This window comes from Bubalus bubalis, chromosome 15 (genome assembly GCF_019923935.1).
Source record: "Bubalus bubalis isolate 160015118507 breed Murrah chromosome 15, NDDB_SH_1, whole genome shotgun sequence".
Taxonomy (NCBI): Eukaryota; Metazoa; Chordata; class Mammalia; order Artiodactyla; family Bovidae; genus Bubalus; species Bubalus bubalis.
Window position 1 is genome coordinate 67,388,647 of NC_059171.1, and position 17,457 is coordinate 67,406,103.

The window sequence follows — 17,457 nt, forward strand, 5'->3', positions numbered from 1 at the left end:
AGGAGCCAGTGGGGAGGGGGGTGGTTGACAGGGCCTTGAGGATGAGCTACACTGCATTTGGCAGCAGGGCCTCTTCAAAACCTACCCCAGAGGTTCCTGATGAAGTATGAATTAGTGTCATCTCCCAGGACGCATGTTTGGGCCATGAGCACGTCTGGGTTCCCTTTGTTTGAAAATGTCCGTGACACATCCGGTTTGAGAAATCCCAGTCTCTCAGTTCTTCCTCCTTGTTGGTTCCAACTCTGATTTGTTAGACAGGAGGCCCAGGCACGCTGAGTTACTAGCACCGACTCCCTTTTCCTGCCCATGAGGCCTCTTGATACATCTCTCTGCGTGGGCTTCAGTCAGAATAAAACGGCTGAAGACTTTAGCCCTAACTAAATACTGTCAGTTAAAATAATTTCCTAAAGCAGATCTCTGAATAATCAGTCTGTTTATTATCTTCACATGATTTTCACATGTATGAGATACTTCCAGTTATCCATAGTCATTTCTTTGCTTTCTGGTTTAAGAACAGAGACTGTATTAGCAAACAGTCACATTTAAGAGTGTGGAGAGGACAGTTAGGTTGAACAGAAAGGTGTCGTTGAGTAGCGGAACTCCAGCAATGTGCTTAGAGGCCCTATTTTAACCATGAACCAACCATTGACCTCTCAGAGTCTCAGTTTCTTCATCTGTAAAATGAAAAGAGCAACATCGCACAGTATTTCAGGATCAAAGGAACAGTGGGGAATTCCAGTCTAGGTCTGCACCAGCATATTTCTTGGCAGTGGAGAAGCAAACCACTTAGAAGAAAGCTCTTTTTTTGGCTTACAGAGCGCTAAACAAATAGCAGCCGGGTTACCGAGGTCGAGACTGTTCATGTTTGTATTACTTACCTCACTGCTTAGTGACACATCATTTCAGACGCAGAGGATGTAGGCTCGAGTTACCCTCTGGGTTTAGGTATGATGAGAATCCATCCTGCTCAGATTTCCAGACCTGCTTTCTAGAGCTGGGTGGACCCTGGAATGCTTGGGCCCAAATCCAGGAGCTCGTAAGACCCAGAATCCTGTACGTGTGTGCTAATGCTGAGGTCAAGGTTCCCCACAGCCTCTGGGACCCCTGAGACCCAATCCCTTTGTTCAGTAGACACACACTTGACCGCTGCTGCGCTGGAATGTTGTGCCCTGTCAGTGACCCAAGTTCAGGACCCAGCGTCTCCTCCCAGGCCTGTGGGCTTGACTCCTGCACAGTGATGACGCGAGGGCTTAGACTGGTGTGGCCACACCTATCTAGCTCACCAGGATGTCGTGGGGACGGATGCACTGTGCTTAGAGTGTTCTCTCTCCAGAGGGGTGCCTTGATTCAGTATCATGATTATGAACCTTGTCTTTTCCTCTTCAGTTTAGAAACTGGTGTGTGTTTATTTGAGATGGGGTGAGAAACAAGGTTCTCCTGTATCAACCTCTCCTCCAAGAAACCTTCCCAGAACCCTCATTCTTGCTGCACAAAGTGCCCTGTCCCCATGCTCCCACGGCACCTCTGCATTGTGGCATGTCGGCCTCCCACCAGCACTGTAGGTGGGGCTGGCTCTGCTCCGCAAGCTTCTTGAGAACAGAAGTAGTGTCCTAGAGCAGGAACCAGCTTACCGAGCACCTGAGTGGATTCCTGGACCGTTGTCACGCGGCGTCCCACTCATTCCTCATGACAGCCCTATATGCTCCACCTTCTTAGAGGAAGAACCTGAGGCCCATTACTGATGTCACTTGCCCAGAGTGTCACAGCCAGGAGGCTGGAGCCCAGCTCTCATTTACTCCTGAGCCTGTATTTGTGTCTCTAGGCCATCTGGCTCCCCTCAAGAGGATTTTTGGGTTAATGCCTCTGTCCCCCGAGTTAATCCCCTAAATGAGCTCAGACCTCTTTGTCTGACACGGGTAGCCCTGGGATGATGTGCAGCCAGCTCTGCAGCTGAGTGGTGTGGTTAATCCCATCACACGTTCTCAGAATGCTCTCATTTACTGACTAAAACCACTGATGTCATCAGGAAGTCCTCCCCACCTCACTCTCCACTTCCCTAAAACAGCTTATTCACTGTCTGGCTATTGGTGTTAAAGACTTTGTCCTGGGGAGGGGAGGCGGGGGTGGGGGTGGGGGGAGACTCCAGCCAGGCAGGGCAGTCAGAGCAGATGATCAGATGGGTTATAAGCATCAGCTTGAGGGTCATCTCAGCCACTGAGTTCAAGCTGCATCTCCGTGTCGCAGAAGATCAAGTGGTGAGAAACGCCTTTTCCAAAGTCAGGAAAGCGTCTTTTCATAATCTCAGCTTATTGACTTTCATACTGAAAGAAAAAACTCACTCTGAGACCTCAGGGTGTTTTAAACCAGTGTAAAGCTCTTCTCAAGCACCTCCAAGCCACCCCCTGACACAAAGCGAAGTCATCGTTCCTGGTCCAGTCCCCCCATCCTCTTTCACGTGGTCACCTTTCTAGCCTCACATTTTAACACAAGTACCTGACCATACAGGACCCATTTCAGTAAATATAAATATTGTTAGCAAGCATATTATTCATTACATTGATTCATGCTCTTCTCATAGAAAGATGCCTTGGTCCAGAAATCAAGACCAAGAAAAAGTTTCTCTTCTGTGTTACACAGTTAAGCCCTCTACTACTGGACAGATTAGACCTCACATGATCAGCTTTCTTCCCCTTCTGGTTTATAGCTTTTGTCTTGTTTTTGTTATTTTTGATCTGTGCTTTTTGGAGGGTTGTCTCAGATCACTGGGCCAGAGCTCTGTGTAGGGCAGGAACCTGTATTTGTATTTTACAGCTGGATGCTTCGAACCCTTCATAGGGCCACTCACATAAGAGGGTCAAATGAGTGCACGAATGTGCACATGTCTGTGTTGGAGGTACGCAGGCTATAGGCAGGGAAGGGAATGACCGCTACTGAGTGCTGTGTTGCCTTGGAGCCCTGTAAATCTGGGGATGCAGAGGCTCCAAAAGTCAAAGCGAGCTGCTGGTGCTCTCATAACAAGCAAGTAAGCGGTGGAGACCTAGGTCGGTTTTGACTTCAAAACTGGGTGCTCTACTCTGCCCAAGTCTGGTTCATGTTGAGAAGAAATCAGGTGACTTCATCCAGCCCACTGCCTTCAGAGGAGACCACATCTAAACAGAACCATGACTCACCCACTGATTTCTTCAGCCGCAGCTCTTCTCCTGAGTCTCCATCAGCCCACTCAGCCTCTCCACTGAGAGGACTGGTGGGCATTTCAGAGAGAATATGTAGCAGCCAGGACTCCTGCCTGATTCCATCCCAACCTAGCTTTCCAGTTGTTTCCATGGAGATAAAGGGTACCACCAAGGCCCTTCAGCTCCGGCCAAACTCTGAACAAAGCTCAGCTCTTTGCTTTACCCTCTACATTGGGTCCGTCAGCAAGCCCCCTGGGTTCTACTTCCGGCTGTGTCCAGAAGCTACACCCTCATCCAAGCTTCCCTTTCTCTCCCAGCTGCTGCATGACCCCCTCACTTCCCTGCTTCCTCTCCGCCTGTGTCCACATTAAGCAGCCAGAATCATGTTTTCTAAATGTAAGCTAAATTTCATCACTCCCCTATCTCAACCCCTCCAGGGTTTTCATATTTAAAATAAAATCCAAAGTCCCACGCACTTTCAGTCAAATCTCCAAATGCCCTCGGCATTCCAGCCACATTGACCTTGCTCTTATACCAAGCAGCTGCCTCCTCAACTTCTACACATGCCGCTGCCCCAGCCCCGGCCACATGCAGCCTTTGTTCTATTAATAGATAAGCCCTCCCCAGCGAGCCATGCCTGACCCCTGCTAGATAAGCCCCTCAGCTCACACTCTCTCCCTTGACCCTGCTTTTTAGTCATTGTGGCACTTAAAGACGCTATGCAGTGGGTTAGCAATGGTTTCTCTCCTCCGCTGGAAAGTGAGTGCCATGAAGTGGGCATTGCCCCGGCCCCAGTGCTGGACAGACCCTGGCTTAGGTAGGCACTCTGAACTAGTGAATGAGTGCACATCAGTCCTGATTTTTTAAATGTACCCCCTTTTTGGTAAAATGTCCACACTTAAATACTGCTGCTGCTGCTGCTAAGTCGCTTCAGTCGTGTCTGACTCTGTGCGACCCCATAGACGGCAGCCCACCAGGCCCTGCCGTCCCTGGGATTCTCCAGGCAAGAACACTGGAGTGGGTTGCCATTTCCTCCTCCAATGCATGAAAGTGAAAAGTGAAAGTGAAGTCGCTCAGTCGTGTCTGACTCTGAGCGACCCCATGGACTGCAGCCTACCAGGCCCCTCCATCCATGGGATTTTCCAGGCAAGAGTACTGGAGTGGGTTGCCACACTTAAATACTACTCAGCCATAAAAAAAAGAATGAAATTTTGCCATTTGCGGCAACATGGATGGACTTGGAGGGTAATTCTGCTAAGTGAAATTAGTCAGAGAAAGACAAACACTGTGATATCATTTATCTGTAGAATCTAAAAATAGAACAAACTAGTGAATAAAACAAAAAAGAAGCAAAGTCACAGAGAGGACAGACCAGTGGTTACCAGTTGTGGGGGCTGGCATGGTTGGAGGGAAAAAGGTGAGGGGGAGGGTTTATTATGGGATTATGAGAAATCATCTGTGTAAAACTTTTGACAATTGTAAAACCCTATAGAATTGAAAGAATTTTTCTTTTTTTTTTTTTAAGTGTGCGCTTACATTCTTGCATGGAGAGAAGTTGATTCTGAATGCATTAAGGTGACGCGGCCTGACTTGATTTTCTCCCCTCTCACAGTTGCCCAAAAATCGGCTGTAGCCACGTAGACATGAGAATGTCGGACCTCATCCAGGATGAGGCACTGAGAAGAGCGATTGAGAGCCATAAGAAGAGACGTCGCCAGTCCAACTAGGAAACCCCCCTCCCTGCAGGGGACTCCGCAGCCTACCTCCTACCCCAGCCATCCGTGGAGAGTGATGCTTGTCAAAGCACTTCGACTGGCTGCATAGCATACTTTGGGGTAAATTTGAAGGTTTTAGTGTATTTGAAAGCATTTTTCTATGTTCCAATAAACATTCAAGTCTATTACATTGTTTATTTTTAAGTGTTCTGCAATTTTAAATAAAACTTTGATTATCTGTGTGTGTCATATGTGTGTGCCTCCTGAGGTGTAAATGGTTCCAGTGGTATAGGCTGGGTGGTGCCAGGCTTCTCTATTTCTAATCCTTCAGACTATTTTTTATTACAGTTTTAACAAGCAAACAGATAAAAATGTTTTTTGCAAGGGATGTTTGAAATGGAAACACATAAAAACAACCCAATTGCAAAGAATTTCTATCAGGATAGTAAAGAATAGCATGAAGGTATAAAGCAAAGCCAGTTTCCTTACCTATCTTTACTTTGTGTATTGACAGTTCCAAATATGTAAATGCTCTTATTTGTCATTCTGATGAGCATGGACTGCTCCAGTATCTGGCTTATCAGTGCTATGATAAGTGATGCCATAATGGAAACTTTGCTGCAGACTTCTGAGAGCCTAAAGCGCTGTCGGAAGCAACCACATCCTGGCTGCTCTCTGCCTTGCTCCGTGCCTGGCTTTCACTAGTGCCTTCGGCCCTCTGGGCCTGGGGGTCTTCAACGACAAAATAAAGATTTTAAATAAGATGTTCTCTGTCGTCCCTTCAGCCCTGAAAGTCTGTAGACTTATGACCAGCAGGGTCTTTAAATTGAGTATCATTGATTATATTCTATTTACGTGAAAAGGACTAATCTATTCATAGTGGTGGGACAGGGAAACCTGGCATGCTGCAGTCCGTGGGGTCCCAAAGAGTCAGACGCGTCTTGGCAACTGAACAACAACAGCAGCCTTTTATCAACTAGAATAATCAATGAAACCCTACGAAGCATGCTGCGACTACACTAGAAAACCCAGAAGAGCTACCAACGGCTAGCATTTATTGAGCACATACTGTGTACCAGGTACTATTTCAAGCACTTCACATATATGAAAATATTAACTCATAATTTTCTCAGCCTGATGAGAGGGATACAGTTATTATTCCCACTTTACAAATAAGTAAAATGAGGCACAGAAATGAAGTGGCCTGTGGAAAATCGTAGTAAGTGACTGAGCTGGGATGGTTCAGTCATCGGGGTCCAGAGTCTGGATTCTTGGGGAGGGTTTTTCCCTTTTAATTTAATGGCTGTGCTGGGTCTTCCTTCGCTGCTGGCTTTTCTCTAGTTGCAGTGAGCGGGGGCTACTCTCTCATTGCGGCTTCTCTTGTAGAGCGCAGGCTTGCGCACAGTTGTGGCACATGGGCTTAGTTGCCCCCCAGTCTGTGGGATTTTCCTGGATCAGGGATAGAACCCGCATCTCCTGCATTGGCTGGTGGATTCTTTACCGCTGAGCTTCCAGAAGCTCAGAATTCTTAATCACATCCTCTCCTCCTCCCTATTGATTTATTTAGGTTCTAAAAATACACTCCAAGTCCACATTTAAAAATGAAATCTTTTAAAACTAAAAAGAAAAAATAAAAATGAAACCTTTGTAAAGAAACAAGATACATGCATTTGTGAAAAAAAAATTCACTAAAATGCAGGTACTAACTGGATTTGATATCTAATAGACAGTAATGGCCATGAAATAATAACGTATGTTTGAATTTCAAAGCATAGTCTAATATGGCAGAATTAATTTTGGAAACACTCATGGAATTCAGAAAGGAGTATGACATTGAGTTGTCTACAAACTAAGTAATTTTGAGTTTCTTAGATGCTTTATCTGAATCAGACTTCCTGAGGAAATGATGATGTTTCAGCCAGAACAAACATACTTCTCGTGGAATGTGGTTCTTTTGTGAAATAATTTGTTTCCTAAACAGTTAGAGACAAGCATGAAGTGTTTGCCTAAGGTTCAATTTGCATTTTCCCCAACTCTAAAGAGAATTCCAGAAAATTGGTGTAGACATTTATACCAATTAGAAAAATGCAAACACCATCCTGCTATGGAAAAGTATTTGTAGCCTGTAACATTTTTCCTTCTTTATTCCTCAAAAACATATATACTTGTCCAACCAATTAACGAATTTGAAGTTTTGTATATAAAACTTATTTTTATCTTTCACCACTTGGTTGTCATGATCAATCTCGTATATTTGTTAAATTTCCTTTATAAGAATTTTCCCAAAAAGTGAAGCCTTTTCTTGAAATGAAATTTTATTTGCCTTATTGAGAAACCCAATAATATACAAAAAATGAAAGGGGAGCAAACAGATGGTGAGGGTTCCATCCCTTTTTCCTAGAGGACCCCAGTCTTTTTTTTTTTTCACTGCTGTATTTATTTTATTTTTGGCTGCTCTTTGTGGCTGCCTCTTTTTCTTTCTTTTTTGTATCTTTTGGCCACACTGCCAAGCAAATGGGATCTTAGTTCCCAGACCATGGATTGAACCGGTGCCCCCTGTATTGGAAGTGCGGAGTCTTAGGGAAGTCCCAGGAGCCCCAGCCTAATCTGAGATCACCCCAGAGCCCATGAGTAGCATTTGAAAACCCACCAGACATTGTAGCGAAATCATTTCATATATGACTGGTTTAGGACTGGGACAATTGTGTGAACATGGCATTTAAAAAAAAGTGCTAGTTCCTTTAAGAAATTTCCAATTGAGTAAGTTTAAAACATGACCACAAGCTCCAAACAATAAGATAATTTCTCACTCACCATATATAGAACTTCAAACATGGAGTGTCCAGCCTGAAGCAACTCCTGCACTGCTCCCAGCTGAAGTTTCCTGTGAGGAGAGAGAGATTGCAGGGCTCAGGGGAACCGAGGCCTCCAGGAACTGATGGCTGGCCACACACCAGGCTCAGGGCTAAGTGCCTGAAACATATCACCTAACCGAATCCTCCCTGTAACCCTGGAGGGAAGTGTTATCGCCCCATTTTACAGATGAGGAAACTAAGGCTCAGAGTCAGTAAGTCATTAGCCTGAGGTCACTGGCTTGAGTGGTGCTGGTAGAGCTTATACTGGGACATAACCAAGAGTGCAGAGGGAGCACTCTGACCCACCAAGCTCCCTGCCCTGGGGCCATGGAGGATGTCCGAACGGTCAGCGGACCTGCGTTTCTATCCCACCTAACTTAAATCTAACTCCTGAGACCACTGCGTCCCAGGTGAGTCCCATTTTCCAGGCGTTGGTGCATTTTGCATAGCCCAGTGCTTCTCCCTTCCTTCCCTCTGCAAACACACCCCACCAAGTCCAGGCCCTCCCTCCCAGCTTCCACTTAGACTGGTCTCCCACCTCGCATCTGCCGCCTCCCATATTGATCTACAAGAATGCTGATTGGATAATCCTGCATCCTTTCCTACCAAGTGAACTTTAGGCCTGGCATTCAGGATTCTACCATAGTGCAGCCCCACTCTTACCTCCCCAGCTTCAGCTCACCTGCTCTCTTTATGGCAGGGTTTCTTCCAGAAGTAATGGCATATTCCTGACCAGCACATACAATTGACCTTGGGCAAGTCACATTACTGCTCCGGGCCTCAGATGTGTCTCATAAACTAAAAGATCTGGACTTCTCCCCAGGGTTTCTTTAAGATTCCTAAGATTCCTGTTTGATGAATTGGTCCTATGCAAAGACTATGGCCCATTAGAAGGAAAACAAGCTGACTTTGAAGTCAGAATATATTTGAACCCAATGTGTATATTGCATCTTTAAGTATTTATTCAAGAAACGCTTTTTGAGGCACTTTGTGATGTGTTTTGTGTTAGTCTCTTTGGATATAAAAAGTCCTTCTGAGAGGGTTTCTTGTTCAGTTGGATTAGACAGATATGCACAAAAATAAACTCCATAAAAGGTTATATAAATGTCATGTCTAGAGGACAGCAGGACAAAGACAGGAAATACAGGAAAATTATTAAGTAAAAATTGAGTTTTAGTAAATCAGGTAACAAAATTCAAAACAAGTTTATCAAAAGCCTATGAAACCTTTCAGCTGGGAGATGGGGTGAGGGTAAATCCTGAGTGTGGATTACCCAGCGGTACGGGAAATCTGCTATGTTGTGGAAATCTGGCTTCAAGCTCATGTGAAACTTCATGAAGGGGGTTAACTGTTCTGAAAAGAAGGCAGTTAAATCTGGGGACAGGAATTCTCAACATTGCTTGTGGAAATGCAAATTGGTGCAGTCACTGAAAAGTTTGGCTTTTTTTAAAAAAAGGTTACACATGAATTTACCACACAACACATTAATTCCAGTCCTAGGGATCCACCCAAAAGAAGTCCAAACTATGTTCACACAAAGTCTTGTGTATGAATATTCACAAGCAACATGCTTTATAATAGCAAAAAAGTGGAAGTGATCTGTATGTCCAGCTGGTGAACGGCTAAACAGAAGCTGTGGAGCCATACAAGGAAATACTACTTGTGATAAAAGGGAATAAAGTATCGACGCTTGGAACGTGGTTGAACAGGAGCCAGTCACAAAGATCGAATAGTGTGTGAATCCACTTACATGAAATGTCCAGAAAAGACAGCTCTGTAAGCACGGAAAGGAGATTATTGGTAGCCTGAGGCAGCAGGTGAGAATGGAATTGCTAATGGAAGAAAACGTTCTGAAATTGGGTTGTGGGGACTTCCCGGGTGGTCCAGTGGCTGAGACTCCCAGCTCCCGATGCAGGGGGCCTGGGTTCCATTTCTGGTCAGGGATCTAGATTCCGCATGCCCCTATGCCTTCCTCCAGGGGATCTTTCCTACCCAGGAATCGAACCCGCGTCTCTTAGGTCTTCTGCATTGGCAGGCAGATTCTTTACCACCAGCGCCACCTGGGAAGCCCCAACCAAGACCCAGCGAGGTCAAATAAATCAATAAATAAACTTTTTAAAAACTGTCATGTGATGAGGGTTGCACAGCTCTAGACTTACTAAGTCGCTGAATCCAGCACTTAAAATGGTATATTTTATGATGTATAAATGATTAAATAAACTGAAGAGGGGATTGCTTTACAGGAGAGGGAGAGGAGGGCTTTCTTTCTTTTATTTGAAATGACTGGGCAGCTAGAACAGCTACTTGGAACCCCAGTTCAGCTAGGAACCACATGTCTATCAATATTGTAGGAAACATTTTTGAATCTCAAAGGTTAGAGTGAAATAAAAAAGTGTTCTATTCAAAGCCTCATGGAATCCAAGATTAAAAGAAACAATGCTTAAAAAAAAAAAATCTGTTAAGGGTTAATGAGAAGATAAGATTAAACAATGATTGATAACAAAAAGGAACTTGATTTTATCTGTCTCTATGCCCGAATCTCCCAATTGTAGATTTATTTTATCTGCAGTGATCACTAATAGTAATCAATAGTTCTAATGAGCTACTTTTTAAAATATTTTTTAAGTATAATGGAGTGAAAACCCAGGCTAGTTCTTTCCTCTGTTCATCCTGCCATTGGGGAGGATGAAATTCAGACTTGTAAAGACGACCCCACATCTTTTAGAACACCCAAAAAAGATGTCCTTTTCATTATAGGGGACTGGAATGCAAAAGTAGGAAGTCAAGAAACACCTGGAGTAACAGGCAAATTTGGCCTTGGAATACGGAATGAAGCAGGGCAAAGACTAATAGAGTTTTGCCAAGAAAATGCACTGGTCATAACAAACACCATCTTCCAACAACACAAGAGAAGACTCTACACATCGACATCACCAGATGGTCAACACTGAAATCAGATTGATTATATTCTTTGCGGCCAAAGATGGAGAAGCTCTATACAGTCAACAAAAACAAGACCAGGAGCTGACTGAGGCTCAGATCATGAACTCCTTATTGCCAAATTCAGACTTAGATTGAAGATAGTAGGGAAAACCACTAGACCATTCAGGTATGACCTAAATCAAATCCCTTATGATTATACAGTGGAAGTGAGAAATAGATTTAAGGGACTAGATCTGATAGATAGAGTGCCTGATGAACTATGGAATGAGGTTCGTGACATTGTACAGGAGACAGGGATCAAGACCATCCCCATGGAAAAGAAATGCAAAAAAGCAAAATGGCTGTCTGGGGAGGCCTTACAAATAAATAGCTGTGAAAAGAAGAGAAGCGAAAAGCAAAGGAGAAAAGGAAAGATATAAGCATCTGAATGCAGAGTTCCAAAGAATAGCAAGAAGAGATAAGAAAGCCTTCCTCAGCAATCAATGCAAAGAAATAGAGGAAAACAACAGAATGGGAAAGACTAGAGATCTCTTCAAGAAAATTAGAGATACCAAGGGAACATTTCATGCAAAGATGGGCTCGATAAAGGACAGAAATGGTATGGACCTAACAGAAGCAGAAGATATTAAGAGGTGGCAAGAATACACAGAAGAACTGTACAAAAAAGATCTTCACGACCCAGATAATCATGATGGTGTGATCATTCACCTAGAGCCAGATATCCTGGAATGTGAAGTCAAGTGGGCCTTAGAAAGCATCACTACAAACAAAGCTAGTGGAGGTGATGGAATTCCAGTTGAGCTATTTCAAATCCTGAAAGATGATGCTGTGAAAGTGCTGCACTCAATATGCCAGCAAATCTGGAAAACTCAGCAGTGGCCACAGGACTGGAAAAGGTCATTTGCATTCCAATCCCAAAGAAAGGCAATGCCAAAGAATGCTCAAACTACCGCACAATTGCACTCATCTCACACCCTAGTAAAGTAATGCTCAAAAATCTCCAAGCCAGGCTTCAGCAATACGTGAACCATGAACTTCCAGATGTTCAAGCTGGTTTTAGTAAAGGCAGAGGAACCAGAGACCAAATTGCCAACATCTGCTGGATCATGGAAAAAGCAAGAGAGTTCCAGAAAAGCATCTATTTCTGCTTTAATGACTATGCCAAAGCCTTTGACTGTGTGAATCACAATAAACTGTGGAAAATTCTTCAAGAGATGGGAATACCAGACCACCTGACCTGTCTCTTGAGAAATTTGTATGCAGGTCCAGAAGCAACAGTTAGAACTGGACATGGAACAACAGACTGGTTCCAAATAGGAAAAGGAGTACATCAAGGCTGTATATTGTCACCCTGCTTATTTAACTTATATGCAGAGTACATCATGAGAAATGCTGGGCTGGAAGAAGCACAAACTGGAATCAAGATTGCTGGGAGAAATATCAATAACCTCAGATATGCAGATGACACCACCCTTATGGCAGAAAGTGAAGAACTCAAAAGCCTCTTGATGAAGGTGAAAGAGGAGAGTGAAAAAGTTGGCTTAAAGCTCAACATTCAAAAAACGAAGATCATGACATCTAGTCCCATCACTTCATGGGAAATAGATGAGGAAACAGTGTCAGACTTTATTTTTTGGGGGGCTCCAAAATCATTGCAGATGGTGACTGCAGCCTTGAAATTAAAAAACGCTTACTCCTTGGAAGGAAAGTTATGACCAACCTAGATAGCATATTCAAAAGCAGAGACATTACTTTGCCAACAAAGGTCCGTCTAGTCAAGGCTATGGTTTTTCCTGTGGTCATGTATGGATGTGAGAGTTGGACTGTGAAGAAGGCTGAGCACCAAAGAATTGACGCTTTTGAACTGTGGTGTTGGAGAAGACTCTTGAGAGTCCCTTGGACTACAAGGAGATCCAACCAGTCCATTCTGAAGGAGATCAGCCCTGGGATTTCTTTGGAAGGAATGATGCTAAAGCTGAAACTCCAGTACTTTGGCCACCTCATGCTAAGAGTTGACTCATTGGAAAAGACTCTGATGCTGGGAGAGTTTGGGGGCAGGAGGAGAAGGGGACAACAGAGGATGAGATGGCTGGATGGCATCACTGACTTGATGGACCTGAGTCTGAGTGAACTCCAGGAGTTGGTGATGGACAGGGAGGCCTGGCGTGCTGCGATTCATGGGGTCACAAATAGCGACTGAGCAACTGAACTGAACTGAAAGATGACCCCCTATAAGCATTCAGGGAGTGGCAGAATGATCCAAACATATAACAAGATAAAAATTTATGACCATAAAAAGGAACATTTAGTGGGTGGGTTTTTTTTTTTTTTTCATGAAGAAATACAGAATTTGTTTTAAAACAAAAAGGAAAAGCAAGATATTCTTATGAAAGGAAGCAGCCCAAAGACCATCCTCCGTCAAAACCAGAATACAAACCAGAAATGCAGTGCTGTTAAAAAAGAAGTCAGAAGGCCGCTGGGATGTACAGAAAAGCTGTCTGTCATTCAGAGTTTCAGGGAAGACTGGCCATCGGGTTTTGCATGGGACCCTGAGCTGGTTACGGTCACCACAGTTCACAAGGAATTCGGTGACCCTGGTGAATTCACAGGACAGCACAAACAAGGCCCAGGATGATGAAACAATGATGCTGTGCTGGAAGGTGTGGGGATGTTTTTGCCCACAGAGAGGGAAAAAAAAAAAAAAACAACAACAACTGAGGCCTCTGTTTTATACAAAACATGGGATTTTAAAAAAGAATTGCAAGGCAATTGACAATAAACTCCATGAGAGAGCCTATTAAAAGTTCTTTGGTACTCAGAAGAAAAACTTAACTGTTAGCATCTCAGCAAAAGAGCTCTTATCCAGGAAACCATGGATGCCCCAGGAGACTGCAAATAAAATTCAGAAGGTATATGAATTAGTATGGGAAGAAAAATGGCATCTTTACTTTTACTAACCTCTACTAGGAATTTAAGGCTTTCTACAATCTTAATGTAGGCAATGAACTCCAGTAGAATTATTGGTATCTGTGACTTCATCACCAATAAAAATGACGTTTTCACATAGTGTTCCTGTTGCCATCAAGATGAATTTACACATATCTCTTCTCTTAAAATACAGTAATTAATTTGCTTCTATCAATAATGGACTAACAGAAATTGGATTTAACTCCCACTTTTACGGTAAAAGTGTCTGCCTACAATGTGGGAGACCCAGGTTCAATCCCTGGGTCAGGAAGATCTCCTGGAGAAGGAAATGGCAATCCACTCCTGTATTCTTGACTGGAAAATCCCATGGACGGAGAAACCTGGTAGGCTACAGTCCATGGGGTTGCAAAGAATCAAACACGACTCAGCGACTTGACTTGACTTTTAACAATTAAGGCTTTCCAGGTGGCTCAGTGGTAAATAATCCACTTGCAATGCAGGAGACCTGGGATTGGTCCCTGAGTCGGAAAGATCCCCTGGAGGAGGAAATGACAATCCACTCTAGTACTGTTGCCTGGAGAATCCCATGGACAGAGGAGCCTGGCAGGTTACCGTTCATGGGGTCACAAAGAGTTGGATACCATTGGGTAACTAACACTTTTCACTTTTCACTTTAACAGTTAAAAATCTGGACAATATATGGATGAAATCTTGGTTTTCAGACATTGGATGCTGCTCTTGCTTCCTGCCTGAAGAGTTCCCAGGCCACTGTTAGGCAAGAGGGATCCAGCTGGAGCCTGGCGGTCTGTCTGGGTTGAGGAGACAGAGTTGAAAATCAGAGGAGGGGGGGCAGCTAGAGTCTGCAGAGCGGAGAGCTGCTCAGAGGTTGAGCTCTGGAGACATACAGGGTCCCCCTGGAGCCTGCAGCTGAGTCATCATCAGCTCAGGCCTGTGAGGAAACTACCTGAGGCTGGGAAAGAACCTCCCAGAGGATCAGCGGGGACGAAAACCAGAGCTCACATAGGCCCCAGAATGTCCCTTCTCCCACCAGCCAGAGTAGGGCAAAGTTAGCCCTGGACCAAAGGATGCCTTCATCCTGCTTAGCAGTGTTTATACACATGCCTCAAAAGCAAGGGTAGGCAACTTTTTGTGTGAAGGGCCAGACAGTAAATAGTCTCAGCTTCGCAGATCACTTGGTTTCTGTTGAAATCACTCAACTCTACCATGGTAACATGAAAGCAGCCACGTTTGGTATGGAAATGAATGCTAGTGGCTGTGTGCCAATAAAACTTTATATCTATGTTCAGTGTGGACATGAATGCTAGTGGCTGAGTGCCAATAAAACTTTATTTACAAATACTAAAAATTTAATACAATTTTCACAGGCCACAAAATATTATTCTTTTGATTTTTTTCAACCATTTCAAAATGGAAAAACCATTCTTTGCTCATGAGCCATACAAAAGCAGACAAGAGACCAGATTTGGTCTCTGGGCTGTAGTTTGCTGACGTCTGATCGAAAAGATTGAACTGTCTCTAATTAACTGTGTCCCAGAACAAGGCTCAAAGATATTTAAAAGAATATTATGAAAGAAATTAAGAAGCAGCACCCAACAATGTCAAATTCACAATGTCTGGTATCCAATGAAAAAGTTCCAGGCATACAAGGAGGCAGAAAAATATGATCCATAATGAGGAGAGAAGTTATTTAATTGAAAGAGACCCAGAAATGATACAGATGGTAGAATTAGTAGACAAGGACGTTAAAACAGCAGTTGAAAATTTATTCCATGTGTTTAAAAAGGTAAAGGAAAGGACAGAATGTTGTGGGGAGACATGGGAGTTAGAAAAAGTACTAAATCAAATTCCTAGAAGTAAAGGATATATCTGCAATGAAAATTACACTGGGTGGGATTAATAGCAGATTAGATACTGTAGTAGAAAAGACTAGTGGGGCTGAAGATATAGCAATACAGATGATTCAGTGGAAACACAGGGAGAAAACAGAAAAAACAAGGCATCAGTGAGGTGAGGGGACAGCATCAAGCAGCCTAACACACATGTATTTGGAGCCCCAAAGGAAGGAGAGCAGATAAGAAGGAAACAGAAAAAGTCTCTGAAAAAAACAAAACAACGGTATCTACTAAATCTGCTCTTAGATCTCATTTACTGTGTTAAAAGAAAACCATATCAACTAGATCACAAATTTTTTTTTTGGTTGCATTGGGTCTTCACTGCTTCGCGTGGGCTTTCTCTAATTGTGGCGAGCAGGGGCTACTCTCCATCTGTGGAGCACAGGCTTCTCATTGCAGCGGCTTCTCTTGTGGAGCACAGGCTCTGCGCGCACAAGCTTCAGTAGTTAGAGCGCACAGACTCCGTTGCTCCACGACGTGAGGAATCCTCCTGGACCAGGGATCAAACCCTGTCCCCTGCATTGGCAGGTGAATTCCCATCCTCAGTACCACCAGCAAAATCCACAAATTCAGTTTTTAAATGGCTCCATAACTATATTTCCTGGAGAAGGAAATGACAACCCACTCCAGTATTCTTGCCTGGAGAATCCCATAGACAGAGGAGCCTGGTGGGCTACAGTTCATGGGATCACAAAGAGTCAGACATGACTGAGTAACACTTTATTTCAATACAACCGGTTTCCTTTGCAATCTTATGCTTTTAATAGCATTGTTCTGAACAGGGGTGGAATATTTCACTCACCACCCAGGAGCCCAGGGCCCAGTGAAGGCGTGCAGCCCTGTGGGCAAGTGTTCTCACCTCTATTGTGGGCCCCTCCTGTGGTTCTGGGGCACCCTCTGGCCGGGTCTGCTGTATTCCACATCCCTAGCCCCTAACACAGAGCCTTGTCACCTCACAGATGCTCACTGATTAGTAAAGAGGGCATGGGGGGGAAAATGAATGCTCTCTATGTCCTTGGAAGATTAAGTAAGAAATATGCGTAAGTTAACGCAGATAAAAGTTTCTCCCAGACTCATAAGAGTTAGCATCTGACAGAGTTCATCTGACACATTTCACATACGTTATCCCCGTTAATCCTCCCAACTGCCCTGGATTCAGATAAGGAAACTAATGACCAAAGATAAAATCGTTTCCCAGGTCTCTGAGATTTTGAGTGATGGGGCCAGGGTTGGAACCAGAGCCTCCAAAGCACATTCTCCTGTGTCTTGGCTGTGGCTTGACAGGCGAGAACTGCTGGGTGAAGGAAGACCCAATCTTGGGACAAACCAGGAAGCCGGTGTGTGAAGTCCCTGAGAAAACCACATCCTCTCAGATGGAGTCCCCAGATTCTTCTAAGACGTGGGTCTAACGACTTTTCATTAAGGTGAAGCCACTGTGAGCCCTCCAGGAGGGATGGTGGGTGGTGAGGAACCAGATACCATGAGAGGAGGTCCCAGCTCTTGGGCCTGCCTCAGCTTCTCACAAGTTCGTCAGCTTCCTTCCAAGGATCCCTTGGGGCCTCTTTCTTGATTCTGTTGATGAGCAGTAGAGGATGGGGTTTTGGGAAGCTGTGTTTTAAGCAACACCTCACTACCACACAGCTTCAGAAGAGCACCCAGTTCTTGCCACCCAAAAACTACTTCTGTCTAAGACAAGTAAGGGTTTTCCTATCTGCTATCCTTCACCCAATATGAAAAATAAGTTCCTACATCGCTGAAATGAGTCTTCCACTAGATGTAGAAGTAATACTATGAATATATAAGTCAAGGTTGGCTGGAATACAATACAGCAAAAGTGTGGAAACCTCTGGGAACAGAGGGTCAAGCTTCAGCACCCCTGGGTGTCGGGGATGGTAGTGAGAGTTCCCTGGCACTTTGGCTCATGCTGTCC

General features: G+C 44.1%; 1 protein-coding gene and 1 long non-coding RNA gene across 7 annotated transcripts in view; one reads left to right on the plus strand and one right to left on the minus strand.

Moving 5' to 3' along the window:
* Positions 1-5,126, plus strand: part of NSMCE2 (NSE2 (MMS21) homolog, SMC5-SMC6 complex SUMO ligase) — a 237,179-nt gene extending 232,053 nt beyond the window's left edge. For all 6 annotated transcript variants that reach the window (XM_025265484.3, XM_025265485.3, XM_025265483.3 and 3 more), the window contains one exon: positions 4,786-5,126. In XM_025265484.3, coding sequence (XP_025121269.1) covers positions 4,786-4,900 — 115 coding nt within the window. In that variant the 3' untranslated portion in view covers positions 4,901-5,126. The remainder of the gene's footprint in view (positions 1-4,785) is intronic.
* LOC123329500 lies at positions 1,964-8,173 on the minus strand. The gene is made up of 3 exons (XR_006545039.1): positions 8,050-8,173; positions 7,703-7,772; positions 1,964-2,321 (listed from the first exon to the last, which is right to left on the minus strand). It is a non-coding gene; the product is annotated as an uncharacterized LOC123329500 (long non-coding RNA).
* Between the last annotated feature and the right edge of the window lie 9,284 nt (positions 8,174-17,457).